Below are 27328 nucleotides of genomic sequence, written 5' to 3'. Positions count from 1 at the left end.
AACATCAAGTCTCATGTCCTTTTAATGGAACCCATACCGCCTATACCTAAGACTTTTCCCCTTGTGGCTTAGCAAGAACGTCAACTGGATAAATTTTTTTCTATGACTAATATAAACAATCCTAATTCTAATCGGAAAACTGTTCTTGTTGTTTGTACCTTTTGTGAAAAAAATGGTCACACTGAGATTGTGTGTTTTCGTAAAGTTAGATTTCCAGGATAAAATAATAGGACTTATAAAAATAACAAAAAAAATGTGTACTCACTGTGGTAGAAATGGTCATACGGTTGACAGTTGTTACAAAAAGCATAGATACCCTGATATGAATCCCAATAGAACTGACAACAGAAATAGGAATTTAAGGTTATAGAACGAAATCAATTAAAAATAGTAACAATATAAAACCTAGATTGAGGAAGGCGTCACAAACAAAGTTTGATAACCCTAAGGATGATTGCCACAAGAATTAGTGGATTCTTGATAAGATCGCAAGATGCAGGAAAAAACCCTAGCAGAGAAATATTCTCTCTTAAATTGCCAAAATATTTTTCTTTCATTCTAAATTTCAACAATGTATAAATACAAATTTAGCTATACGTCTTTTCTCACTTGTAAGTAAATAAAATGAAAATACAATCTCTATATTTCAAGAAGGATCATTTGTCTCAGTGGTTAAGCTAATACTTTGTAACTGGTCTTGGGTTCAAATCCAAATTGCAAGCAAATAATAATATTATTTTATTCCAATACTCCAAGCATGTTGTTCATGTTAGTCTTTTGAAACTGTGGACCATTCAACAATTGGGCCTCCAAAAGGCTTGGGATGTCCACATCATTCTCTCCCTGAGCAATCTCAAAAACAGTTGAACCTCTTTATCTGTCTTTACTACATATAAAAGTATAACATTTGTTCAAAGTAGTTTACCAAATGTTTTTGTATATCCCTCAATTTGATTTACAACTCTAGATTGTGTTCTAATATGAACTGCAATTTATTTTTTTTCGTCCATAAACAATGATACATGATAATCAAACAAAAAAGAGGATTGATTTAGTTTATGTTGGAGCTGGATTGTATATTTTAGAATATTTTGCCTTTAAAAATACTATTACACCTCATATGGTTCCTACTCTCCACCGTATTGTTATAGACATAAATTTGTGGCATCATAGAATGGGATATCTTTCAAATGAAAGATTAATGGTTTTGAGCACTTAAACCCTTATATTTATGCTAGGAATTTCAATGTTTGTGATACTAGTCATCTTGCCAAAGAGAAGAAGCTTCCTTTTACTTTAAGAAGTTCTTGTAGTTCAAATTTTTTTGAGTTGATTCATATGGATATTTGGGGTTCGTGTTTTGTTATTTCTGTGCAAGGTTTCCGTATTTTTTACTGTTGTGGATGATTTCTCTCGCTTTACATGGACCATTTTGTTGCACAATAAATCTGAAATTTGTAGTCATATAGTCGATTTTGTTGCTTATATTGAAAACCATTTTAAAACTACTATTCAAACTATTAGAATTGATAACGATGCTGAATTTGCTATGAAAGATTATTTTTTTTGCTAAAGGTATAGTTCATTAAACCACTTGTGTTGAAACCCTTGAATAAAATGACATTATAGAACGCAAATATCAATATCTTTTAAATCTGACTCATGTTTTGCTTTTGAAAGCTCATTTACCTCATTTATTTTGGAATTTTTTTGTTCAACATGTCCCTTTCTTAATTAATTGTACTTATATTCCCATCCTACTCCCCAGTTACAAAATCCTTCTCCTTATGAAAAACTAAATGAAAATCTTTGTGATCTTTCAAATTACATGTTTTGGGTGTTTGTTCTACTATAATACTCTCACTTCACATAGAAAGAAATTAAATGCACATTCTGTCCATGATATTTTTCTTAGTTTCCAGCATATTACAAAAGGTTATATCTCTCTCAATCTTAAAAATCATAGAATTGAGGTCTCAATGCATGTTATCTTTCATGAAACTCATTTTCCATATCAATTGACTAATGATGTTCAAAAGAGTTCAAACAATTTGTCTTTACCTTTCCTCCCAATTATGATTCCAATGTGATCTCTCTTTTTCCACTGCACTTTATATTGTTAAAATTATTGGACCACCAATATTGAAAATGTTGTTGATCCTCCTCATCGGTGCTCATCACAATCAAGGAGACCTCCAACTTATTTAGAAGAATTTCAAATTGATTTGTCTACTGTAAATAGTGTAAGTTCTCACTATCCTCTTAGCAACTATGTTTCATACCATGCTTTGTCACCTAGTTTTAAGCATGTGATTATTTCCATTTCATCCCATATGGAGTCATGCAATCATAATGAAGCCTCAAAGCAAACCTGCTAGCAGCAAGCAATGAAAGTTGAGTTAGATGCTTTTGATGCCAATCATACCTGGCAAATTACTTCCCTTCCACATGGCAAGAAGACTATTGGTTGTAGAAGGATTTATAAAATTAAATACAAATCAGATGGGTCTGTAGACCATTACAAGGCACATTTATTTGTCAAAGGTTACACTCAGTTGGAAGGTCTTGACTTGGATACTTTTGCACTAGTTGCAAAATTGACTACTCTTCGTCTCCTTCTTGCTCTTATTGCTACTCACAATTGGATGATAATAATCCGTTCCTACAAGGAGACTTGCATGAAGAAGTTTACATGCAGCCTCCCCTGGTCTTCTTCTCCCTAACAACAGTGTTTGTAAACTTCAACGGTCTCTCTACGACCTTCAGCAAGCTAGAAGACAATAGTATGAAAAGTTGTCAACTTTCTTAATTTCACAAAACTACATTTTATCTTTCGTTTATCATTTTTTATTCTTAAAACGTCATGACACTAACATTACTATTACTCTTGTTTATTTGGATGATATTGTGCTTACTGTGAATGATCATGCTGAGATTGTTTATATAACCATATGGGAGACCTCACCTACTTCTTAGGCCTTGAGGTAGCCCGCAATAGTTCATGAATCATCTTAGTCAACGAAAATACACTATAGATATTCTTCACAAAAGACTCCTATTCCTACACCTATAGCTCATTCTTCCCGCCTCTCCTCAACTGAAGGAATTCATCTTAATGAAGATGAAATCTCAGGATACCGCAGACTTATTGGACGATTAATCTACCTTACAAACATTAGACTTGACATTTCCTTCAACGTTAACAATCTTAATCAATTTGTCTCTGCACCCACCAAGTTTCATTTAAAAGCTTATAGTGACTCAGATTGAGCCACTTGTCCCAACCCTCAAAAATCTATAACTGATTTTTCTGTTTTTTTTTGGCGAGTCTCTTATCTTCTGAAAGTCCCAGAAACAGTAAACAATTTCTAAGAGTTTCTCTGAAACAAAATATAAAGATTTAACAACTACTTGTAAGTTAAGTGATTAACTTACATTCTTCAAGACTTTGGCGTAACCTTCATTTCACCAACTATTCTCTACTTTGATAATCAATTAACAATTAAGATTCTCTCCAACCAATTTTTTCACGAGAGAACCAAAGACATTGCTTGTGAGAGAAAAATTGCCTTATTCAAGATATCACAATCGTGTTAACACAAACATTACTTTTTTTTTTTTATTTATAGGTTTTTCATTAGTATAACCTATGAATGAATTGCAATGATTTAAAAATGAAATGGGTGGCTCAACCCTGGCCATAAGTTGTCGGGCATTTGATTCATTGTCCCACACGCTTAGTCATACACCACCATATCTAAATATACACCTTCATCACATTCTATTTTATTTAAAGACTTAACAAATAGACTCTTAATTTTCTTTTTAATAAGTGTAATTAAGTTTATTTTTCTAAATTTATTGTAACATTTGTTTCAGTATTTTACTCTTTAACATTTTGAGAAAAAAATACTTTTAAGATAAACAAATATTTATTTTTATATCTTGAAATCTTACCTGTGTTGTTTAATTGTAAGAAGATGCTTTTATTGTGTCAAATCATTTTTAAGATATTTTTATTGTGTCATATCATTTTTAAGATATTTTTATTGTGTCACATCATTTTTAAGATATTTTTATAACTTTTATTCTTATGTCTAAAGATTTTATTTAAGGTTCTAATTTTATTTTTATATCATATAAGCATGCTTCTATGAATTTTTTTATAACTTTAATTTTATGACTTAATATATGATTCATACAATAAAAATGAATATAATTCCCATTGTAAGGATTATAAGTTCAAGAGATAAATCATATAAAACTATATTATTAAAATTATTAAAACAAAGATCTTATAATTTTTCTGCTATGAGATTTTAAAGATGAGGGGTATAATTAAATGTGGAGAAAATAGATTAATGGAAGAAAGAAAATTAAGAAGCACCATCTTCCTAAGCTCGTATTTTGTGCACTTACTTATTGTCTGTCGGTTTATGGAAAATGGAAACTTCATTAATTTAATGTTTTAGATGACAACATCACATTCACCAAAATTTACACATCCATATGATTTCTTAATATTTTAGGAAAATTATCCTTTGGAAGTTAACTTCATTTTAGATACAAAAGTAAATTTATACTATAATTTTTTATTTATTTAAGAATCCTCAAATATAGGATTCCTCATCTACATGTTCTTTTAAAAAAAGTAATAAAAAATTCAACACTAATAAATAATAAAAATTATATATAAGGAAATAAAATAACATTTCTAATCCAAAACATCATGATAATAAATTTATTATAACAACACTACAAAATTCAACACTAATAAATCATAAAATTTTATATATAAAAAAATAAAATAATATCTCTAATCTAAAATTTTAAGATAATAAATTTATTATCTATTTTATATCCATATGAAAATTAAGAAATTTCACATTGTTTAAATTTCTTTAAAAAAAATATTTATGTGAGTGAAATAATAATGTATATTTTTTATGAATAGGTATTATGAATAAGTATATTAAGATATGAATTTTGGTTTAATTTTTTTTATATTTTTTTTGTTTAATAATATTTTTTTTGTGATTTTGAGGGAGAGAAATGATAGATAATTGTTATTATTTGAGTTAGCGAGATATCAAGTGGTATAATAATACTAAAAAAACTTTTATAAAAAAATAGAATAATTTATATTTATTTTTGAACTTAAAAAAAGTCAAATCTAATAACTGGAGTTATGGTATGGGCAATGTAGTAACTGTAGTTGAGTCTAGAATTCCCCAGGAGTTGGTCACAATGGGCTATCTGTCGGCTATGCTTTCTCTTCATCATCTTCCTCTGTCACTTTTGCAGGTTTTACCCTATTTCTTTATTGCTATCAACCCCACCCTTTCTCTCTCCTCCCTTTCTCTCTCTAACATCTTCTCCATTTATGCTTACACCCTCTTCAAACTCTTCCACCACACAATAATGGAACAACTCACCAAACTAGTTAAGCTTTTCTTCATACTCTTGGCCTTCACTTTTGCTTCTCAGCTAATGCAAGGTCATACTCATGCAAATGCAATCTTCTTCTTCTTGTTCCACATCTTCATTTCTTCTTTTGTCCTAATGCTTTATCTCTCTGTGCTCTTCATATCTTTTTTTTTTATCTGTTATCAGTTTATTCTAATGATTTTTTCCTATTAAGCTGCTGAAACATGCTTTCTGTTGCATGTTATATATTGTCAACCATTTTTTGTTTGGTTAGAGCTAAATCAGAAGGGTGTGCCATTGTACTTACCCTTTTGGCATTCAACTGTTTGGAGTAACCAAAACTCAGAATCTCTATGTGTTTCATGAAATCTGTGACACTATTTGTTGCTGCTGCAGTTAATGAAACAGAAGCTAGGGTGTTGGAGTCCTCTGAGAGAGATCAAAGAATAAAGGTTATGATCAAATTGAAAAACTTCTTTTCTTTTGTGTTGTTTTTTGTTTGCTAAGTGTTTGTGGAATGATTGATATATAGGGTGGGAATGAAGCATGGAGAATGAGGAAATCATGGAGAGCTATGATTGGATCAACAGCACCAAGTTGCACTTACAATGAATGTAAAGGATGCAAGTACAAATGCAGAGCTGAGCAGGTTCCTGTGGAAGGGAATGATCCAATCAATAGCCCTTATCACTATAGATGTGTTTGTCATAGATGATCAAAACCTTCCTTTCTTCTTCAACATGTAATCTTTCAGTTCAACCACATTTTGGTTTATCTGCTTATCTTCATCACTCATCAACAATACATCTTTCATTTTTGTTTTCAAACTTTCCATTATATTCTTCCCAAATATCATCACCTGTACAAATATTATTAGAAACTTTAAAAGTGTAGAAAAATTATTAACTTAATTCAATCTTATAAAATAATATTTATATTTAATTATATATTATTAAACTTTTTTTATTTTCTAATTCGATTTATAAAATAAAATTTACATCTTTATATATTATTAAATAAAATTAATTTAGAAAATAAAGTTTACATCTAATTATATATTATTAAATACATATAAATAATATCAGCTTATTTTATAAATTTTACATTTAATGATATACTATTCAATTGTATATTATTAAATATTAAATATTCTTATATTTGACATTGAAATTTCCAACAACTCTCTTCTTTAATCAAAAGATTGTTATTAAAATAACTTTTCACCTTCTTATTCTATTATTTATTATATTTAATTTAATATTTTTTTTATTAAAAATAAGTTTAATTATGCTTTAATTAATTCATAAATTTCACTATTTTTATTGAAATGGTTATAATTATTTTAATTCGATCTAGATATTATGTTGTTTGAATTGTTATTTATGTTTTTTCGACTATTTTTTTAATTTCTCAAAAACAAGTTAACGAATAAGTGGTGAATTGGAAAAGAGGAAAGAGAGAAAACCCAAATATATTTACGAATTGAAAATGAAAAAAAAACATTAAATAGTAATCTGAAAACAAAATGCCCAAAAATATAAAAAAAAATATTTTAAACATTTAATTAAATAATTTTAAAAAAAAATTAATTAAAAGTATACAAGTTTATAAATATTTAAAACTTAATTTAGTAATATTTTTTTAATTTAAATATATTAATATTTAAAAACCTAATATCATAATTTATTTCTATCCAATTAACCATAACCGTGAAATGGTTAAACATATATTGATGATTTAATTTACTATATTTTATACTAAACCTATACTTACCGTTTATAAAATTAATTTGGTCAATTAAAATATATAGAAAAGTCGTCATATTATATGTTTTAGAAATTTATTAAAATTTAAAAAATCACTTTGTTAGTTTTTAAACTGAACGATTTAATTAAATCTTATATTAATAAAATAAAATAAAAAATAATGGTTAAGACGAAAAGATAATTAAATCTATTTAAATACATAATACTCTCTTATTTCAATAAACATTACATTATGAAATTTTATAATGGGAATTATGAACACAATAAATGGTTTACTTATTTTATTGAAACATATCTAAAGTCAATTGTTACTGTATCATAAATATTACATTATGAAATTTTATAATGGGAATTATGAACACAATAAATGTTTTACTTATTTTATTGAAACATGTCTAAAGTCAATTGTTACTGTATAATAAAGGTGGTCACTGATTATCGCACATGAATAATTAAGCATGTATAAATATGATTATCTTACCACTAATATGAGCATGTATATCATTATTGATGTGGTTAACAATGTAATGAAGCTATTAAAATATTCAACAATGGTTAACTTAATAAATAATTAATACCCTTATGAATTATTGAAATATCTAATGTGATTAACATGGTTATTAACTACTATAACAATTTTATAGTATTAATTATATTAACTTATTATTAATCACTTGTGAAATAAAATTATCCAATGTTTATAAATAGTAAAAACATAGTACAATATGGTCCAAACACTTTATGTTAAAAGGTGTCACGAATGACATTTTAACCAATTAAAGGACAGTCAAATGAATGGAGAGAGAAAAGGAAGTGTTCCATATAACACATTGAATGATTAATGGAAAGTAAAAAAAAAATGAGTGAAAAAGGAAAATTATTTAAATTAAATAAATTAGAGTGGAAATGAGGTGGTGAGTGAAATAACTATTTTATTTTATTTGAATAATTTTTTAATTATTTATTATCACAATAATAATTAAAACATATAAATAGTAATAAAACATTTTTTATCTAATTAATTATTCTCATAAAATGATCAATTACATCTATATAAATTATATTTTTTACACAAGCGATTACATACTAAAAATATATATTATTGTTAAAATATTCATAATATAATATATTATAATGATTTTCAATTCGTCTTTTTAATGAAAACATTATCATTATTTTCGCGAATGTTGATGAAAAAAAATATTAGAGAACAACAACAAATGGTTATTGGAGGATAATAGATTATGTATTTTAATTATTTATTTTGTTAATGAGGAGGGTATACATATTGTGGTATTCATACATTTGAATATCTTCTACCTATTTGTTAGTGATTTTTATTTTATTTTTTTAAATTAAGTGACTAAAATAAATTTATTAAAGAAAAAATATTAATAATTGAATTTATTTTTGTCCAAAACTATTAGTATTGGTTTTATTCCTTCTTAAATCAAGTACCTCAAGTATTTTTTATCTAGTAACCTATTTGGGGTACTCACTCTTAAGAAATAAAAATAATATATTATTAACCATATTTGATCAAGACAAATATGAAATATAAACTCATATTTCTTAGTTAGGAGTACTTTAGAAAGGATAAAACAGTTCACACATAGTCTTTTTTAAGTGTTTTATGAATTATTATTAGAAATAATGAGTTAAGATGTTAAGACTAATTTTTAGGTTGTATTCTATACTTGTTAATAAAGACAAAAAAAATTATGATTACACATTCCCCATCCACATCTTTATTTACTTTTAAAACTCAAGATTTCAAGGTCATTTATTTAATACCTTGTGTCTTTGCCTTTTTGTGAAGAGTCTCTTTCTTCATAAATAATGAAAAGACAACATAGAAAATTTCAACAAAAAAAAATTAAATAATATTTATGGTCATTAAAGCACTTGACTCTGTTTACATGTTGCTTTGTATAATCTAAACTATATATTGTTTAGTGTAATATATAAACATTGTGTTACCTAGTGTATTATCTTTTGTTCTTACCATAGACAATGTCTTATTTAAGTGTTAAAATATATTATTGGCATGTTATTTATAAAAAATAGATCTTTAATTTTTTACCTTCTAATATTATTCTTTATTACTGTGTGAATAGTCAAAATAAGTTTGTAAAAGGTTGTTTATTAGATAAAGTTAGACTATTAAATTACCTAAAAATTGTATACATTCCACTTATTATTTATTTAACTAAAAAATTTCTAATTAAGGATAATTTTATAGAAATAAATAAAATAAAGTGTAAAAGTAAAACATAAGAAGAGATGATTAAATTATATTTTAAAAAAATTTGGTAGATTTTCATAAGTATCATATAAAAATGTAACCAGACAATATATTTTTATTGGTCAAATGAACTAATAAGAATTTTCTCAAACTAAGTTTTAAAACTTTTCCTTCTTATATCATTGCAACAATTGTAACATGCAATAGAATAAGATAAGGAAGAGAAGAAATTACTTGAGATATTTTTTTACAACACAAATTATGTCTAGTTTTTAAATAGTTTCAAATAACTGTTCGACTTCCACTATCTTGTAAGATACAAGAGTATTTTTTCGGCTTCTAGTCACTCTTGACTAACATATGAGTATTGTTTAACAATAAGTCAATCTTGACTAACGTTTATTGTTTAACAAGTTAATATTAGCTAAGATAAAGAAATTGTTTTGGGGTGTGATTAAAAGGTCATGAGATTTTCTCACTAGATATAGATTGCGTCTTTTGACATTACAAAATTAAACCCTCTTTTTTGGTTTTATAAAAAAACACAATTGTCTTCTCCTAAAGTTATTCTAGGGCTCAAAAGATTTTGACAATGTTTTTTCACTTATGCAATGCAAACTCTCTTGTTCTTCTTCTCGATGAAGAATTTTATATAGGCACAAAAGAAAAAGATTCGTTGCAAATCCTTTTTTGACCATTGTACAACTTCATACTTACTTAAATGTCTTCCTTACATTTGATGAACTGGGCGTAGAAGATGCATTAAATGTTCTGCTATTCTTTAAGTAATATCTTGATAGTTAGATGTACTTATCGCTTATTGGAGAATGTCTTTACTTGTAAAAAAGACAAAGTTGTCTAAAGCAGATGATATTTTTTAGGTTAATAAAGCAAGCACTTGGAAGTTGTTAAAGCAAAACAACTTTAACTTAAGTTTCAAAAATTATCGATATAATATAACCTTTTTTTTGGATCTCCTTGATTAGATATAAGAGACAAACATTCCCTATAATATAGATTAAACATATGAATATTCATGAAACTATGCTAACTTAAAACTATACATGTATCATATGTGTTTCACAATGCTTATCAAACATAAAAGCAAGACTGCATAGTATCGTATCGTATGACAGATTAAACACTTACGTCTTACTTAATTTGCACTTTGAACAAACACTTTTGTCTTATAGAAAAAGTATGACCATATTTTATACTTAATTATTTTTAACACTTAATTAAAAAAAATATGTGTGTTGGACTTTTCTCCAACATAAAAGAAAAGAAATTGAATATTATTAAAAAAAAAAAAACTAAAGTCAACTTCTAATTTAGTTCTTATAGATACAACTACTACACCCAAAAGGCCATTAGAAAACTTATAAATATTTTCTTGGAAGGAAGCTAAAAAAAAGCTTATGCTTTCAAAGTTTCAATTATTTTTAAGATTTATTTTTGATAGTTTTTTTCCATAAACTCTTTTAGAGGGAAAAAATCTTTATAAATTAAAATTAATTTATGTTAAATTGGTAGGGCTTGTGCACAATTTTACCATAGGTGACACATACCCCATTTCCATTTCCTAGGAAAGAAAAAAAAAAGTACATACATTGTTTAAATGATAACTTGCACATGCAAGTGGTCCAAATATTAAACATAAACGACAATCACATGGGTAATATGTTTGAACACTTCATTTTCACTAAGTGAAAAACTAAATTTTATGGTCCTTCTACTACATATAAAATTTGAGTTTTAAAAATAATGACTTATGAGTCAACTCTCATGTAAGAAATATACTATTTTTAATTTAAAATTTTAAAGTGATAGAATTATAGATCTTTCTCTTTATATTTATTCATCTTTACTTAATTTAAGATTTTGAAATTAACACTTGTAATTTCTCATAAAATCTTTCATATTTATCTCTGATTTACAATTAATATTATACAAATTCTTTTATTATATTTGGATCAATTTACCACTTGCTGGACACCATAAGTATTTGTGAGGGATAATATAACTTGATCAAGACAATTATTTAAAAATAATTATAAGTATTCTTTAAGTGGCACATAATTTTTATTTAAAAATAAAACTTAAATTTATTTTCACATTTTTATTAAATTTTTCTTAATCTTTCTTCTCACCTATATCCTTTCTGTCTTAATATACAAACACAACAATAAAGTCGAAATCATTTTCTTAACTAAAATGAATCCTTTCCTGAGGTAACTTTAATACTCACATTGTAAACTACTTCTTTTGTGCTTAGAAATTTTCACATATAAAACTTAAAAAAAGTTACTTTAATAACTACATAGTCAAAGACTAGTTTAGAATCTTTTAAAAAAATTCCATCATCTCACATTCACTCACATTTTAGTAAAAGATTATTTTTTTCCCCTACTTTTAGCAGTTATAATATAGAACAATCAAGACTCAAGACTTAAATATGAGATCTCATTTTAAAGAACTTGTTATCCAATTAGGTTAAATAGAAAGCATGAGACATAATCCTAGAAATCATTGGGAGAATAGAAGGTGATAGAAAACTCTACAGGACGTGGTCGTCAAGCAAAAACATCATGGATCTTTTTTTCTTGCTTTTCATGCTTATAATGGCTAACATGAGTGACTAATTCTACCCTTTGAGATTGAGAATAATTTGTTCAAACTCTTATGTATTGAGGTGATATTTAAATATAATATATTTTATTCTTGATCGATGATTGATATTGTCATTTTATTCTTAATGTTGGTTTTATTGATTTTGATCCTTAGATTTGTCTGAAAAGTATTTATAAGTATCTAATCTAAATGATAATGCTTAACATATTTGAATGTTAGGAATATATTTGAAATGTTAATTGATATCAAACATCTTTCCGTAAGGATAAAGAGTTTTTATAAATATGCGAGAAATCGATATTTAGAAGACTATCTTAATAATTTTATATGCGAGAAATCGATATTTAGAAGACTATCTTAATAATTTTATATGCGAGGAATCAATAGAAATGAATTTTACATGGACATCAATATCAATCAAAGATAGAATATTATCATGCTTTTCAAAATACAAAAGAGTGAAAATGATAAACCACAATCCCAATTTTCTTAATTGAATCAATAACGCTTTACTTTGTTTTATTTACATTCTTGCAATCATATTATATGTTCTCATGTCATGGTTCATGAAGAGTTGACAATGTTGGTGAAGGGAAAAGAAAAATGAGAGGAACTCTTTTTTCATATGAGCTTAAGCTTTTTTCCTCAAGGTTAACAATGGTATGACTCCTAGTCACATGCACTCTTATTGAGTTTTTCTCAATGTGGAACTTGGCAAGGATAGAAGTTCTACTTTGCAACACATTGTCTCCAAAGGCAACTCCACTTTCTCTGCCTTCTTATAACTGGTGTAAAGTAAGTACTTTTTCAAGTTCTCAAACAAAAGAAAAAAAAAATGTTTCACCAAGCTTGCATTATTTCAACATGGCATTGCAATGAAATAAAGGGATGCATGAACTTATTGTGAAAGAAAAAACTACAATAAGTGAATATTAGTTTAGTATGATGCCAAAGAATGTGAAATAATAGTGGGGAAAGTAAAATTTAATTAGCATATTTATATTTTCTCTTGAGCATGTATTCATTACACTACTGGTAGATAACTCTCTATACCTTGTATCTGTAATTCGTTTTCATTTTACCCAATCTATCAATTGGTCTAACATTATATACTAATTGAAAAATCGACAAGGTAAATTGACCAAGATTTTTTGTGAGATAAAACCGTTGTTCCAGTTACACGTACTTTTAACAACATATTCAATTCCATGTAATTTTCAACTCTTTGGAACTAATTTATAATTATCAAAATTCACTTTGCCAATTTATGAACAACCAAGAATTACTAAACATATGCAATTCGAAATTCACATTCGATTTTTCGATTTAATTTCTCAATCACATGCAATACATTATTTTATAACTTATAGTTTTAATATTTGGATAAATCCAAATCATGGGTCAAACAATCTTAAAATTCAAGTATATTCTGATCTTTATTTTCAAGACTGTCACATTTTGTATATCAAATAATTTGCATTTTATTACTTTTAAATTTGATTATTTCTAAAGTATGAGTTAGAAAACGAAGAATCAATGGTTATATAGATAGTGCAAACAAAGGATAAATAATGCAAACAAAGTATAGATAATGACAAACAAAGGATAATAGACATAAATAATCATAACGAAGAAGGAAACCAATAAAATTGAATTAGGACTCTAATACTTTTAGCACGGAAATTATTATTTAAAATAATAATTTCTAAAATGGTTATTATACTGAATTTTCTTATCCGTGATCGTGATCATGGATACTGGCCACGAATAAGAAAATTAAACATAATAATAAAATAAAATATTTATTATAAAATAAATCAAAATCTCATATTTTTAAATTTTATTGTAGGGATAAATTGGATGGGGTTAATTTTATAATTATGCATAATTAAATCGTGGAATAGAAACTATAAATTTAGATTAAGTTTTATTTTATAAATATATTTTAAAATTTACTAATTTACTTAAACACAAAATCATACTATATCAATTTTTTAGTAAATTATAAAAATATTCATTATTAGAAAAAAATAGTTTCAAAAGATTTATATTTAAAAAAAAAATACTAAGATAAGATCAAGTTAAAGAAAATCCAAAATACAACCTTAAATTATCCTAAAAAATAAATGATTTTCTTTAATTTTTTTAAATGTATAAGCTAATTTAATGAAAAAGTTAATTTGTTCTTATTTTCTTGTTTAGAAGTGTTATCTGTCAAAACAAATTCATACTCAAATAATGAAAAAATGGGTATATTACACACTAATATTAACAACAGAACAATCCTACAGAGTCTGATTTTTCAAAACATCAGATTCAGTAGGCTACAGAACAGACTATAATTTTCTAAAAGTACAGATCAAACTACCATAGCAATTAGACAATAATTTTCACTAGAAAGAACCTATTCACTTTCATCTTCCAATTGAATGTCATCATCGTTATCTTCATCAGAACTACAGCAGTTATCCATGACATTGACTTGCAACTCACGAAATTTATTGATAGCATCTCTAGCTTCAGAAACCAAGGCAAATTTTGCAGCTTTAACTGCATCCTTTCTCTTTATGCTTCTTCCTTCGCCAATTATCTTCTCAGATGCTGCTCTTCTCCTAGATTCCCTACAGCGCAATTTGTTTACATATTTCTCATGCAATACCCTGTTCTTTACTTTCTTCAGTACTGGAGGACTAACAAGATCTGTAATGTGGGAGCCACTAAATCTTGAAAGTAGCTTATTACCACTTGAAGATGATGTTTCAATGCAACTTTGCAGGAACCCTTTGTTTTCCTTTAGCTGCTTTGGAGTAGAAAGGGATTCACTGGGCTGTAAAGCATTAGTGGACAAATCTATTTTTGGTTCAAGAACAGAAAATATGTCCCCTGCGCGGTCTAGATCATCTGTAAGACGGCGCAGTAACAGCTTCTCAACAGACTTCTGGGTAGTAATGTTCTTTGGCTTTAGAACATTAGATCTTCTAACTTTTATGTCAATAGGGTTGAGAAGATTACTTGCAGATAAAGAAAATTCCTGAATGGGTGATGACTTCAATGTCTTTGCCCTTGATCGAGGCTGCAATTGAACTGGAGTCACATGGTCAAAGTGAATTCTATCAAAGCATTCCTGTTGAGACTTTCCAGGCACCTGCAAGATATTTTGAATGGCAATGGTTCAACCAATACAAGAATAAAACCTTTTGTGTTCTTGGAACTCATTGGAATTCCTATTACTTGAGTAACTAACATGATAGGATACAAAAAATATGAAACCTAGTTTGATCCCATTCTACATCACTGCATTCAAACACAAACAGCTATCACCTTTCAGAACTAAAGCTTTGCCTAAAAGAGTACAATAACTTATTCACTGCAATTCTTAGCGGAAAATAGCATGCAAGTTCTGACCGCACACTTAAAGCACCATATATGTTTTCTAACAATTCAGCAGACAACAAAACAAATGCAAAACAAGACAATCATCAATCAAGTTTTCAAAGTATAGCAAACTGCTTCATTTTCTGAATCCATTCTTCCATTATCAACAATCATATTAAAACTCGTTAAACTGTAAACCAACCACAAAGCAGTCAGCTTTCAAGGGTTACACAAGCCAATCCCAAACATTCAACTTCAGTTAATATTTTCTACTGCATACACACAGAGCGGGATGCATACCAGTTTGGAAACGTTTTTCCAGAAATGTGGGCTAGGCTTTGCAGTAAGATATGCTCTTTGAAGAGACAAATCTTGTTCCTTCGTCCACCCTTTCCCTATTTCATCGCCATTGCGCTTTCTCTTCTCTCCATTTCCCCCATTTTCCCCATTTCCACCAAAACCCTCATCACAAACAACATAATTTTCTTTTGTTTTAACTCCAATGATTTCTCTATTTGCACCCTTCTGACTTCCCCGACCAGCACCCTCGTTGTTGAACCTGGGAGATCGCCTAAGAGATGAAAACCCAACGTCCCCATGGTTAAGCCTCGGAGATGTTCTCAACTCAACAGTACAATCATTGGATTTCTTTACGGAAGCGGTGGCAGATTTGGGGTTGGGAGTGGTGTGGTTTAGTTGGGGGAGGAACCTGGGTGACCTTCTTAGAGTGAGGATTTGACTCTGTACATAAGATTTTCTGTCTGGCATTTTCACGAACACTTGAAGGTGTCGCTTCTACAGTGAATTATATGCGCCTTTTTCAATTCAAATTCCAATTCAATAATAACGAACAAAAGAGTTATGATATTTTCAAACCCAACATCAAAATACTACTACAACAAATATTAATATTTACAATAAAAAAAAACTCTATACCTAAAACATAAAAAGTTAGAACTTTTTTTAAATTTAACAAAATTATAAACTTTTATAAATAATTAAAATATTAATATTTGTTATGTTGTAGGTGAAATAAACATTAATCCGAATAACATGCTTTATAAATACTTGAAAAAATAAAATAAGACAAAATCATAGTAAAAAAATGGATACATTATACTGATAATAGACTTTTTGGGAGTAAATTTAACTTTCTTGCACCTATGGATGGAGGTAAAATTCACGCACATACAAAGAAGAGAAAGTAAATTAATTAAGAGTGTAAAATTTACCTTTTATTTTCCTAAGTTAAAAATATAAAAACCAATGGCTTTATAATCTATGAAATTAATATTATTAGGCACCTTTTACAATGGTGGTTGGTGGACAATTAAGAGAAGGATTAAATTAAACTTAAAAAAAATTGAGATTAAATTGATTTTTTTAAAATCATTATAGTAAATTATTATTATTTTTAAATCACTAGAGTAAATTGAATTTTAATAAAAAAAATATGAGGACAAAAAAGTAATTAAATCTATAAAAAATATTCTGTTATTATAGATGAAAAATACATGAGCATACACGCATATATCTTACTTTTTTTTTAATTTAATAAAAAATATTTTGATAAATAATTATGGAAGTTAATTATAAATATTTGAATGTAATAACCATATTATAAAATAATTAAGAGTAAAATAATATAGAGAGAGGATTTTGGTGTACACAATATTTTTTTTTCAATTTTACTCTAAAAAAATAATATTAGTTTAATATATGAATTTAATAACTTCTCTTGAAATAATTTCAGGCTCCCCACAGTGAACTTTCAAACCACATCAACTCTTTTGAGAGTTCAATAAATCAAACTTTAGTACTTCAAACAGAAACTTGGGGAGATTAATTGTGCACAAGAAAGAACTTCACAAGACTTTTGAGTAAATTTCATTACTTACACATTTCTTATATACATCAGCCACACAAATAAACAACTGATATGTTTTAACTGTTGTTTTACACAAGCATATTGGAATTTTGATGCCAATAGCCTCCAATGCAACTTCAATATTCTTAGTTTGAGCTCAAAACTTGATCAGTTGTTGGCTTTTCCATAGCTTCTTGGAAAAGGGATAATGTCCCTCACATTGCCAAGGCCAGTTGCAAAGAGAACCATAAGATCAAACCTCAGGGTGAAGCCAGAGTTCTTCACTGTTCCATTTCTACGAAGATCTAGGTACCATTCATACTTCTCTCTTGACAAACCTAATTCATCAATCCTGCCATTCAATACAAAAGAAAAGAAAAAACTTTACCAAATATGTTGTTAACAAACCTGGTATCACCAAATGTTAATTGTCCCCACCAATTTTCAAGTGATGCATGATTTGATTTCCATTTTACTAGAGTTAATTGAACATGATTATGTATCATTTAAACATTATGTATCCTGATATGATTGTTCAGTTCATCAACAATCAAGTACATTTCTTTTACTATTTCTACTATTGGCCTCTTAACATTCACAGTTTTCAAATTCTGAATTGTGAACAAACTTGCTCTCCTGCTACATCTAATGGTTCATCAACCATTTGGCTGTAAATTTTCCAATATGAAGACATAAAAGAGAAGTAGTACCTGGAGCTTATCATGTTAAGACGTTCCTCGTTTTGACTCCCAGAAATTAGTGCTCCAAGCTGCAAAATGTTTCTGAGAACTTCAACACATGTATCAATACATACTGCACTAGTAGTAGTCACATTTGGAGACATACCTTTGGGACAACCAAGTCAAATGCAGCAACAGTTCCATCCTCATTCTGGCGAACGTAAAATGGCTTAGCTTCTTTTGGATAATTGTATATTATAACCGGATTCATGTAGATGGCTTCAGTGAGATAGCTACCAAGAAACAAATAGAACCATAAGCAACTGATAATGGTGAAGGGAATACTTCTTCTCTTAGTTAGAAATCAGCAGATTCAGAATATGATGAAAGTATCAATATACCTTAGGTGCTCTGAAGTGAGTACAACACCTGACTCAAAGTTTGTTTCAAATTTATCTTCAAACTGGAAGGATGACTAATTAGCATTAAAATGGAAAATAATTATCTTCTCTTTGAGAAGAAAGATCACAATGGCAGAAGTCAAAATGAGATGTTCATTAGGATTCGGTACCTTTCTAAGAATCTCTACAGCTTCATGGTAGGTCAACATTTCAGGAGAAGCTGTAATAATCTGCTGAAGACGATTGGAACAGGTGTTGTCAATTCTTTTTTCAACAAACTTCATTTCTTCAGAGCAATTATCTAAAACCCATTTGCTGAGGTACTTGAGAAAGGCAGTAGCACAGTTCATGGAATCCTGCAAGTAACACAAAGTGCATCATGCTACTAAATGATACAAAAGCCTTTCTATCAAAATATAAGAATTTACAAAGTGTTGATCTGGAACATTTTGGTTCTACTAAAAAGGGTAGTGGAACCAAAGAAAACATAAGAGAATAGAATGTTCCATTCTGTTCTATCCATGCATCAAAAACTACCTGAAGGAACGTTGAACCAAACTTAATTCAGAGGGATTGGAAACCAATCCTTAAGTAACATTGAGTCAAATGGAATAAGATATTTGAATGTTTAACTATACTAGGAGATAAATTAAGCAATTTATTATAATTGCACATGAACAAAAAGAAGTGATACCTTTAACTGAGAAAAAGCCATTTCCACCTCAACCATCCACATTTCTGCAGCATGTTTAGCAGAATCCGTTTTATCTGCTAGAAATCTAGGTCCAAAAGAGTAGACATTTCCAAGAGCACATGCATAACTCTCCAGATGCAAGCGACCAGAGACAGTCAAATAAGTTTGGGAAGGGAAAAAATCCTTGGAAGAGTCTACTTTATCATCCTTAAAAAATGTTCCTAACTTTCTGTTTTCTCTTGCTTCAAATTGTGATGCCAGGTCATTTGTTTTCTTCAGATCCTGAACTGCAGCAGCCAGTGCCTCCCTATTGCTCTCAGTTCTTTTCAAATGCTCAACTATGTTACTTTTCTCTTTTACAGCTGCCTTCACATGTTCAAGTCTAACACCTTCATTCTCATAAATGGTGTCTAGTTTCTCCTTCTCTGCTTTCTGATTCTGATCCTGATCCTGGGTGGTAACCTTGAACATGTTGCTAAATCCTTCTGAGTCTGTGGTAGTTATAGTGGGTACTTGCACATCAATGAATGCATGTTCATTGAAAAATGTGTGAGTTGCAAAAGAGAGAGCACTACGAATCCGCATCACAGTTGCCACCTAGAAACAGAACAAAGTCAATCTTCTCATCATACAAAACTAACATAAAATAGACAAAATAATATATTGCATCATGTTGCAGATCCCACGTCGACTAGAGATTAAGATATTTCATAATATATATAAGTGGGTGCAATCCTCCCACCTTATGGTTTGATAAGATTAAGTTAGATTTAAAGTTCAATTCTTAATATGGTAGCAGGTGCCGGTTTTATATAAATGAATCATGCTAAAGTCCACTTTTATGCTTAAAGTCCACTTTTTATAAGTAGGGTCTTGCTTGTAACATCAAAATTGTGACACCAAGTTACATTTTCACAAAACATACTCAAATCCCCAGTGATGCTACATCAGCTAAGAGCCTAAGAATAATAAGGTATGTCATGTCATGTTGGTTATCTCAGTTAAGAAAGTATAATTAACTTATCACGTATCAGTTTTCAGAAAATCTGATGTGTTAACATGCTAAAAAATTGTAGCTATGGAAGATGAACAGGACATTATAATGTGAAGTTGAATTTCACCGTGGTTGTTCGAGGCCGAAACTGGGAGTACTCTCTCAATGTATCTAGTGGAATTCGTTTCTTTGATAATGGGTACTTGTCAAAATCAACTGTTCCAATGTGAAGAACTTTTTCAGCTTTAAGCTGAATACGATGCTTCCCTTCTGCACGTTCTAGTTGACCTTCCACTAACAGACATGTCCCAGTAGCCATAACCCTGCTTGGGCTTGCTACCGAGGAATCCACAACAACCTGAAAGTGTTTAAATAACCATAAAAAAAAAACATGAAAAACAATGAACAATTCAATTAAAACATACAAAACAAAAGTGTTTCATTTCATGGTTAAGTTACTTTGCTTTATAAAAGGCTTGAAAGCCATAAGTTTGTAACTTTAGTTTAGGCACATAATAAGCCATAAAATTCCCCACTTAATGATTTAACTTCAAATAAGGAAATTTAGGTTTAGAAGTTAACCATATATGTCACATCAAACAAATTCCATAGAAAGAATTTCTTTTTATGTTTTGAGAGTGATGATCAAAAACCAAAGGCTTTCACTTTCAAGGAAATTATATGCTTCTGGTCTAGCAGACAATATTATAATAATGAATTTTGATTAATTAACTACATGAATATTTTAACTAATGGAGTGTTAGGGTGTGTTGATATTGGATCCTTTGAAAACGCACTCTAGAAGCAAAACAAAACCACAGAGCCAAACAGAGCATTAAACCTGAAGGCTTTGAACGCATGATCCATCTGTGAGAAGCAAATACACAACAGAAGCTTTTGGAGGCAAAAGCTTTGCATGATTCGGCTCAGACACAACAGACTCATGTTTCTTGCGCTGCACGAAACCGCTTCCTCCAAACACATCCAATATGCTCCTTATCAACGGTATCCTCGACTGCAGAATCTCCACACACGACACATCCTTGTTCCTACCTTGTCCGGCGACGCCACGTTCGTTGCCGTGAGTGTTCACGGCAGCTAATGGCGTCGCCAGCTTCTCCACTTCCTTGGCTGATTTTACCCATCCGCCAACAGTTACGCGTTGTCCCACCGCAGTTTCGAGTCGGTCCAATAACGTCTTGATCTGGACTCGGCTCGAATATTTAAGCGGTGGAACATGCGATGACTCGAGACGGGGAGGAGCCAAGGAAGTTTGTTGGTTTGTTGTTGGTGTTGTTGTTGACATGGTGGTGAGGAAAGCGTGAGGAGTAAGGGTGTGTTTGTTTGTGTGAGTGGAGGGGAAGAAGAAGGCATGGTGGTGATATAGTGAAGAGAAAGATGCTTTGCTTAGAGAGGGTTTTGAGGTTTGAAGGAGAAGGAAAGGGATTGTTTGTATTTGGAAGTTAGACGAGGTTGTTTTGTTGTGTTGGGTTTTGGGTTTGGTATTCTTTTGTGACCGGTAATTGGGCGGGAACTAGTTTATTCTGTTGCCTGTCAAAATCCAGTTATGAAGACTTCCACTTAGGTCACGTGAATTATTAAGAAAAAATATTAAAAAACTTAATTAAATTTTAATTATAGAAAAAATCTAGATATTTTTAATTGAGTTCCAATTAAAAAAAATATTTTATTAACTTTTTATTTTTTTTATTTAGTATTTTATTGTTTAATTTTATATTATTATTTTTATTTTCTTATGTTTTTTATTTCTTCCAACTTATTAATGAACTCCTTATTAAGGAAAAGAAAAGTCAAATTGATCACGCTAGAAGAAATTAAAAAGAGAACGAACAAGTTAACAGATGATTTAGATATAAAGGAAACTTCAAAAATCAAATGATAAAATACTTAAATAAATAAATAAAATATTTTGAACATTTAATAAAAAAAAATTGATAAAAATTCAATTCAAAATATTTAAAATTATAAAATAATTAAATCTTAATTAAGACTAAAAAACTATTTTTAAAATTTAATTTAGGTTAGGAAAAATATCAACCTAACATCTTATAATAACGTTGTTAAAAGGTTTATATGTATGAGTAGTATAATTTTCAATATATTTAGTTTACACATCTTAAAACAAAAACAAAATTACAATAAAAATGGAAAATATTTATTTGAATTCAATGAGATGTTAATCTTATTCTTAAAAATTTATAATTAGAATGGAAAAATCAAAGATTATTTATTTCTTTTAAAAAATATTTAATGAGAGTTGATTTCTTTCGTTTTAAAATTGTAATAATTTTTTGTATTTTTGTGAAGTTTTATTTTTTGAATTATTTTTGTATACTTTACATGACACATTGTATCTTACCAAAATATCCAAAAAGAAAAAAACTACATAGATTTTATTTAAAAAGCATCATTATTTAATTAAAATAAATTATTTATATTATTTTTAAATAATTGAAATATTTAATGCGTAAAGTCAAAGTCAATCTAAAGTACATATTTTCATAAAAAGCCTTACAACAATTTTAAATACAAATATTTATTATTTACTTGGCATAAAATAAAATATGATAGACCTCAATGTCAGAAGAACTACCATTATCTGCTGCAATAGAGCAACTTTTGGCAACCTACTCTTTCTAGCCTTTCACTATAGCAATACCTATATTCTCCCTCACATGGTTAACAGTGTAGTGAATCAAAAACTAAAAATCTTCTGGTTTAATTCTCACTATAGCAGATAAACATGTAAACAAGGAATAAAATATTGGTCAATGTACAGAGAAAAAGAACTCTTGTCAAAGACACTCACCCAATTGATTTCTGAAATGAGCAGACATTAACTGTCTGTCATTACTCTCTTTCACCACTCATGTCATGTGATGAAGAAATTTTTACAGTTCTTTGTGTTATTCTTTGCAGAGGGTTCTGGATTACCAAGAATCCTTGAATTGGAGGATAATGAGAATAGCTAGCCCCAAGAAAAATAGATTAGCATGATCTGTCTTTGTACATGCAATCAGTGTTGGGATCTATCAATACAAGGCAAAAGTAACTAAAGCAGTGAAAATGAAATCAAAAGCAGATGACAAACTTTGATTGAAACTTCTTCATTCTAGTGGGAGAAACATTTATTTGTGTGAAAGGCATGGTGATATAGTAAATAAACAAACTAAAGACAGAAATGATTTTTTATTATATGAAAAAAAATCAGGCAATACAGAACACTAATCAACTGATAGTTAAACATCCATAATAGAAGAACACTACAATTATACCCTAGTTGAAATGAAAGAATAATATTCCAAGTCTAGTCAATTGAAATCCTTTAGTCGCTTTTTGAGCATGTCCATTGATTTCTTTTTAGCAGTTTGCTTTGTGTTTTTATTTGAAAGACTTCCAAAGATTCCATCTGCAGAATCCTTGAATTTTTCACAAATGGATGCTACCCTCTTATAATCCAGTGCATAGTAATTTTTCTCCCTTATAACAGGATTCATGAAGTTCTCAGGCTGACTACTTGACAGAAGATTGATTAACTGTCGTGCTTCTATCAGACAGCTCTTAAAACCACCTCCTGCATAAGTTTCACACAGACCGGAAGAATAAAACCGGTCATCTGCAAAATTCTCCAACATTTTAACATCATTGTTGATATTCATAACTGCATTTGCATTAAACCTTTTGATATTATCACTAAGGAAAGCTCCCACAATTGTGTTGGAAATATGCTCAAGTGCACTGGTCCCAACCATGTACATAGCATCTAGGGGTAAAATCTGTTGTGCTGTGGACATAAGTGAATCTAGGTAAAATATCACTTCATTTATGTAGTCATTTCCACTTGTCTTTGTCTCCTCTGTAGTCCAGTTGATACATTCTATAAGATTCATATACTCACCTAACTTTGTGTTGACCAAACTCAGCAGAGTAATATAAGCTGCATCCCTCGAAGTTTTCAGTAATACCTTTGCAGTCAAATTAGATTGGGGCTTCTCAGCTGTTCGAACGGGTATGCAACACTGATGAGCTGCATGTCGAAGGAAAAAATCACAAGCTCTTTCAAGAACAGTTATGTTTGCAGCAAGCTGCATGGCCTGAGACACAGAGATACTTGCACTATTGATGATGTCAAGCAAAGATTCATTCAATACTTCAATCAGGAGCTTGTCCAAATACTTCCTCACAATATCAAAGAAACCGCTACGTGGACCATAAGATAAGTAATCAACAGAGCCTTTGATGAAGGATCTCACAATGCGACAAGCATCAGGTACCATGGAGGAGAATGATGCAACATATGGAAAAGCAGGCATAATATCTGATGTTTGAAGATTATATGACAGAACATTATTCTCATAATCAGAATCCTTTTTTATCACCATCTGCTCATATGTGTCACTGCCAAGAATCTCAACGATTTGCTTCCGACATTCTTCCAAAAGAAGAATATGGTATTTGTCACGGCTATTATCAAGCACATCAAGAAGTTGGCCAATGTCATATCCATATTGTCTAAGAGTAGACCCAAGAAGTGTAACATAATCCTTAACCAGGAGAAGATGCGTGGCAGATTTCATATGGGAGAATTGCACCTCTAACATTGATGTTACTTTTGCTAAAGCAGTTTCCCACATAGTTTCAACCTGATCAGGCTCTAGAAGCCCACCACCAGTCCTCAGGACACTATCTTCCACTATGAAATACCCAGCAATTTGAGCCAAAAATGTCTGATAATACTCAATAAAGGGTTGCATTGAAGATATCTCCAAATCCGAATTCAGTTGTAACAATCTATTCTTGTAGTAATATTCATGAAACTGCTCTAGGATCCCAAGGCAACTATGAATATGACAAGCACGATAGAGGGGTGTGAGATCAAATTTCATGGCAGAATCTTCATCTTCTTCAACCACCAAATTGTAAGTTTGATCACCAACTACTGAAATATTCAATCCTTCAGACCTTCTCTTCCTTTCCAGCATTTCCTCATCCCTCTGGCGATTCGATGCAGCACGACCAATTGCCGTTTGCCCAATTATTTTACAAGAACTTCGAATTTGTACCATCCATTCATTAACTTGGCTGCATACTTTCTTCTCGATGTGTGACTTTATGGAAGGAATTCTTTTCTCTATCACCTTTTTGAGAGCCTTGGCAGGAATATTCTCTATGTAATTCTTCTCAAGCAAATCAACAGTTTTCAATGCAGGATAAAACTCGCCTTCAGAAATATGATTGTTGCACTTCACACACAACTCCAGCACTTTCATACAGTTCTTTGACATTTTTATAGCTTCAGTCACATTCTTCTTCACTGTATATGATACAAAAAGCTCCTCAAGCTTCACAAGAAGGGTGCTGCCAACCTGCTGCAACTTGAAATTGTCACTTTGGAGTTCACTCTTGAGCTCTTCAGCATCAACTAACACACCACGAAGTTCATCAACTGCAAGGATGAATTCCTCATAGTGAGTCTTGCACATTGCCTCAATTTCAGCTTCCTTTTTCTTCACCACAAAATCCAGTTGGCGTAGGAGCCCCATGGGGCGCCCCATTTCGAAGGCATGCCTCACAAGAGGACTAATGTCATCTCCATTGGCAACCAGAGTTGCCAGAACCAAGTCTTCTCCTTCATCACCATTCTCTACATCAACTCTCCTTTTTGTTTTCACATCCATTGTTCCTTAACTTCCTCAATCTGAAAACATATTTCTTGTCACAACCTCATTGTATTACACCAATTCTTATGCAACCAACCTCTCAAGAAATATTAAAAAAAATGTTACGTTTAGGATTCAAATTGACCAAAACAAATGGTATGCACAAAGCAAAATTGAGGATTTGACTAAAATTACAAATCTTGGCAATGCACTACGAAATTTATTGGAATTATTCATTACCCAAATTATCATCAACATCAAATTTTAGTTGTAATCGGAGAACAACAACATGTGTTGTCTATATGAATGATAAGTAGATGATGGGAGATTGGGAAATTAGAAAGAGAGATTCAGAAAAGGTGAAGGAGAAATTGGTGTACCTGATGGCGGTGACGAAGAAAATGACAGGAGAAGTGGAGTGGGTGGTGGGAGAGGAGAGGAGACAGTCGGGTGAGGTTAGCAGCATACGTAACAGTCTCTTTGTGTTTGTAATCATGCATGGCAATGCCACCGATCCAGTCTTACGTTATGATTAAGTTTTAACCTTTTTTAGAGACGGCTTTCCATGATAAGCGTTGGAGAGAATGAATTTTTAAGAAAATAATATTTTTAAAAAAAAATATTATTATTATTATTATTTCTTTAAGAATGTTCCAAATTTTCAATTGTTTTTTTGGAGGTTTGAGTCATGGATCTTATTATATTATTGTAAAATAGTAAAACTAAACAAATTTAAGATGTTGATTGAAAAATGGAGAGGTGTTGCTCTATGATTAATTATCTTAAAACATGAACGTTGGATAAAATATCGAACCCTTAGGTCAACTATTGAGTTTTAATAAATATTTCTTTAACCATTTAAATGCTTTACTTTCATTTGTTAGGTGTTGCCAACTTTATTATTTTGTTGGTTTAAGTTTTATAATTTTTATGTATATTTAGATTTCATTAATCAGATCCTTTTAAAATTATTCTAGTGATTATGCATATTATTTAAAATAGTTACTGGTAAACAGATATACACTTTTACCAATATATATATCCTTCAATAAAAATACAATATATATATATATATATATATATAATAGTCTTAAAATAGCTATTAGATGTGAGAACTAGAACAATAATGTGAAAAGAAATTTAAGGGATAAGAGATAACGACGAAAAATAAATTGTATAAATTTGTAATACATATTTTTTTGGTAAAAGCAGTATGTGATAAATATATATTTATTGTTTCGATTTATAATATTTTTACTTTCTAATAAAGTAAACTAGTTGACGAATAAATTATAGCTAATAGATAATTTATGAGTTGTTAACATGGTTTATAAAACTACAATTGCAAATTACAAGAAATATTTATTATTTAAAATATTAAAAATGTGGATCAAATAAAATAATAGCCTTTAGTTAGAAATACAATTAAAATAAATTTTACTATAACTTTCTCAATTATAGTTTTGTTTAGAAATTTTTCTTAACAAAAAATATATAACTAAGTTATTTATATTTTTAAAAATATAACATAAGATAGGTAATTCTCTCCGAATATACAAGATTTTGG

The 27328-nt window shown here is 29.5% G+C and overlaps 4 protein-coding genes across 5 annotated transcripts; 1 reads left to right on the top strand and 3 right to left on the bottom strand.

Annotated features, from left to right (window-relative positions):
• Nucleotides 1–5295: 5295 nt before the first annotated feature.
• LOC137818752 (uncharacterized) lies at nucleotides 5296–6254 on the top strand. Its single transcript, XM_068622348.2, has 3 exons — nucleotides 5296–5497; nucleotides 5824–5879; nucleotides 5960–6254. The coding sequence occupies exons 1-3, from the start codon at nucleotides 5422–5424 to the stop codon at nucleotides 6140–6142; spliced, it is 315 nt and encodes a 104-aa protein (XP_068478449.2). The 5' UTR covers nucleotides 5296–5421; the 3' UTR covers nucleotides 6143–6254.
• Nucleotides 6255–14310: 8056 nt separating this feature from the next.
• Nucleotides 14311–16302, bottom strand: LOC137819659 (Homeodomain-like superfamily protein). Its single transcript, XM_068623561.2, has 2 exons — nucleotides 15745–16302; nucleotides 14311–15214 (listed from the first exon to the last, which is right to left on the bottom strand). The coding sequence occupies exons 1-2, from the start codon at nucleotides 16210–16212 to the stop codon at nucleotides 14474–14476; spliced, it is 1209 nt and encodes a 402-aa protein (XP_068479662.2). The 5' UTR covers nucleotides 16213–16302; the 3' UTR covers nucleotides 14311–14473.
• A 1006-nt stretch (nucleotides 16303–17308) lies between these two features.
• On the bottom strand, nucleotides 17309–21431 carry NS2 (asparaginyl-tRNA synthetase 2). Of its 2 annotated transcripts, none has more exons than XM_068623130.2 (8): nucleotides 20922–21431; nucleotides 20208–20438; nucleotides 19087–19683; nucleotides 18563–18748; nucleotides 18393–18466; nucleotides 18158–18284; nucleotides 18022–18080; nucleotides 17309–17663 (listed from the first exon to the last, which is right to left on the bottom strand). In XM_068623130.2, exons 1-8 carry the CDS (start codon nucleotides 21384–21386, stop codon nucleotides 17480–17482), a joined length of 1923 nt encoding a protein of 640 aa, XP_068479231.2. In that variant the 5' UTR covers nucleotides 21387–21431; the 3' UTR covers nucleotides 17309–17479. The 2 variants fall into 2 exon arrangements, with proteins under 2 accessions (XP_068479231.2, XP_068479232.2); XM_068623131.2 differs by having other exon boundaries at nucleotides 18393–18454; nucleotides 20922–21429.
• A 1857-nt stretch (nucleotides 21432–23288) lies between these two features.
• SEC15A (exocyst complex component sec15A) lies at nucleotides 23289–26267 on the bottom strand. Its single transcript, XM_068623600.2, has 2 exons — nucleotides 26142–26267; nucleotides 23289–25799 (listed from the first exon to the last, which is right to left on the bottom strand). The coding sequence occupies exon 2, from the start codon at nucleotides 25777–25779 to the stop codon at nucleotides 23413–23415; it is 2367 nt and encodes a 788-aa protein (XP_068479701.2). The 5' UTR covers nucleotides 25780–25799; nucleotides 26142–26267; the 3' UTR covers nucleotides 23289–23412.
• Nucleotides 26268–27328: the final 1061 nt, after the last annotated feature.

This window comes from Phaseolus vulgaris, chromosome 10 (genome assembly GCF_051622355.1).
Source record: "Phaseolus vulgaris cultivar YP4 chromosome 10, ASM5162235v1, whole genome shotgun sequence".
NCBI classification, from domain to species: Eukaryota; Viridiplantae; Streptophyta; class Magnoliopsida; order Fabales; family Fabaceae; genus Phaseolus; species Phaseolus vulgaris.
Note: the sequence above shows the minus strand (reverse complement) of the source record. Positions and strands in the feature narration are given on the sequence as shown.

What these genes read in the sequence shown, in the direction of transcription:
- LOC137818752 (XM_068622348.2), top strand. Translation starts at nt 5,422, where the DNA reads ATGGAACAACTCACCAAACTAGTTAAGCTTTTCTTCATACTCTTGGCC. An exon ending in TGCTTCTCAGCTAATGCAAG is followed by an intron (nt 5,498 to 5,823) that starts GTCATACTCATG and finishes TTGCTGCTGCAG; the next exon opens with TTAATGAAACAGAAGCTAGG. An exon ending in AGAGAGATCAAAGAATAAAG is followed by an intron (nt 5,880 to 5,959) that starts GTTATGATCAAA and finishes ATTGATATATAG; the next exon opens with GGTGGGAATGAAGCATGGAG.
- NS2 (XM_068623130.2), bottom strand. Translation starts at nt 21,386, where the DNA reads ATGTCAACAACAACACCAACAACAAACCAACAAACTTCCTTGGCTCCT. An exon ending in CTCACTTCAGAGCACCTAAG is followed by an intron (nt 18,285 to 18,392) that starts GTATATTGATAC and finishes GTTTCTTGGTAG; the next exon opens with CTATCTCACTGAAGCCATCT. An exon ending in TTGACTTGGTTGTCCCAAAG is followed by an intron (nt 18,081 to 18,157) that starts GTATGTCTCCAA and finishes AACATTTTGCAG; the next exon opens with CTTGGAGCACTAATTTCTGG.
- SEC15A (XM_068623600.2), bottom strand. Translation starts at nt 25,779, where the DNA reads ATGGATGTGAAAACAAAAAGGAGAGTTGATGTAGAGAATGGTGATGAA.
- LOC137819659 (XM_068623561.2), bottom strand. Translation starts at nt 16,212, where the DNA reads ATGCCAGACAGAAAATCTTATGTACAGAGTCAAATCCTCACTCTAAGA. An exon ending in GGAAAAACGTTTCCAAACTG is followed by an intron (nt 15,215 to 15,744) that starts GTATGCATCCCG and finishes AATATCTTGCAG; the next exon opens with GTGCCTGGAAAGTCTCAACA.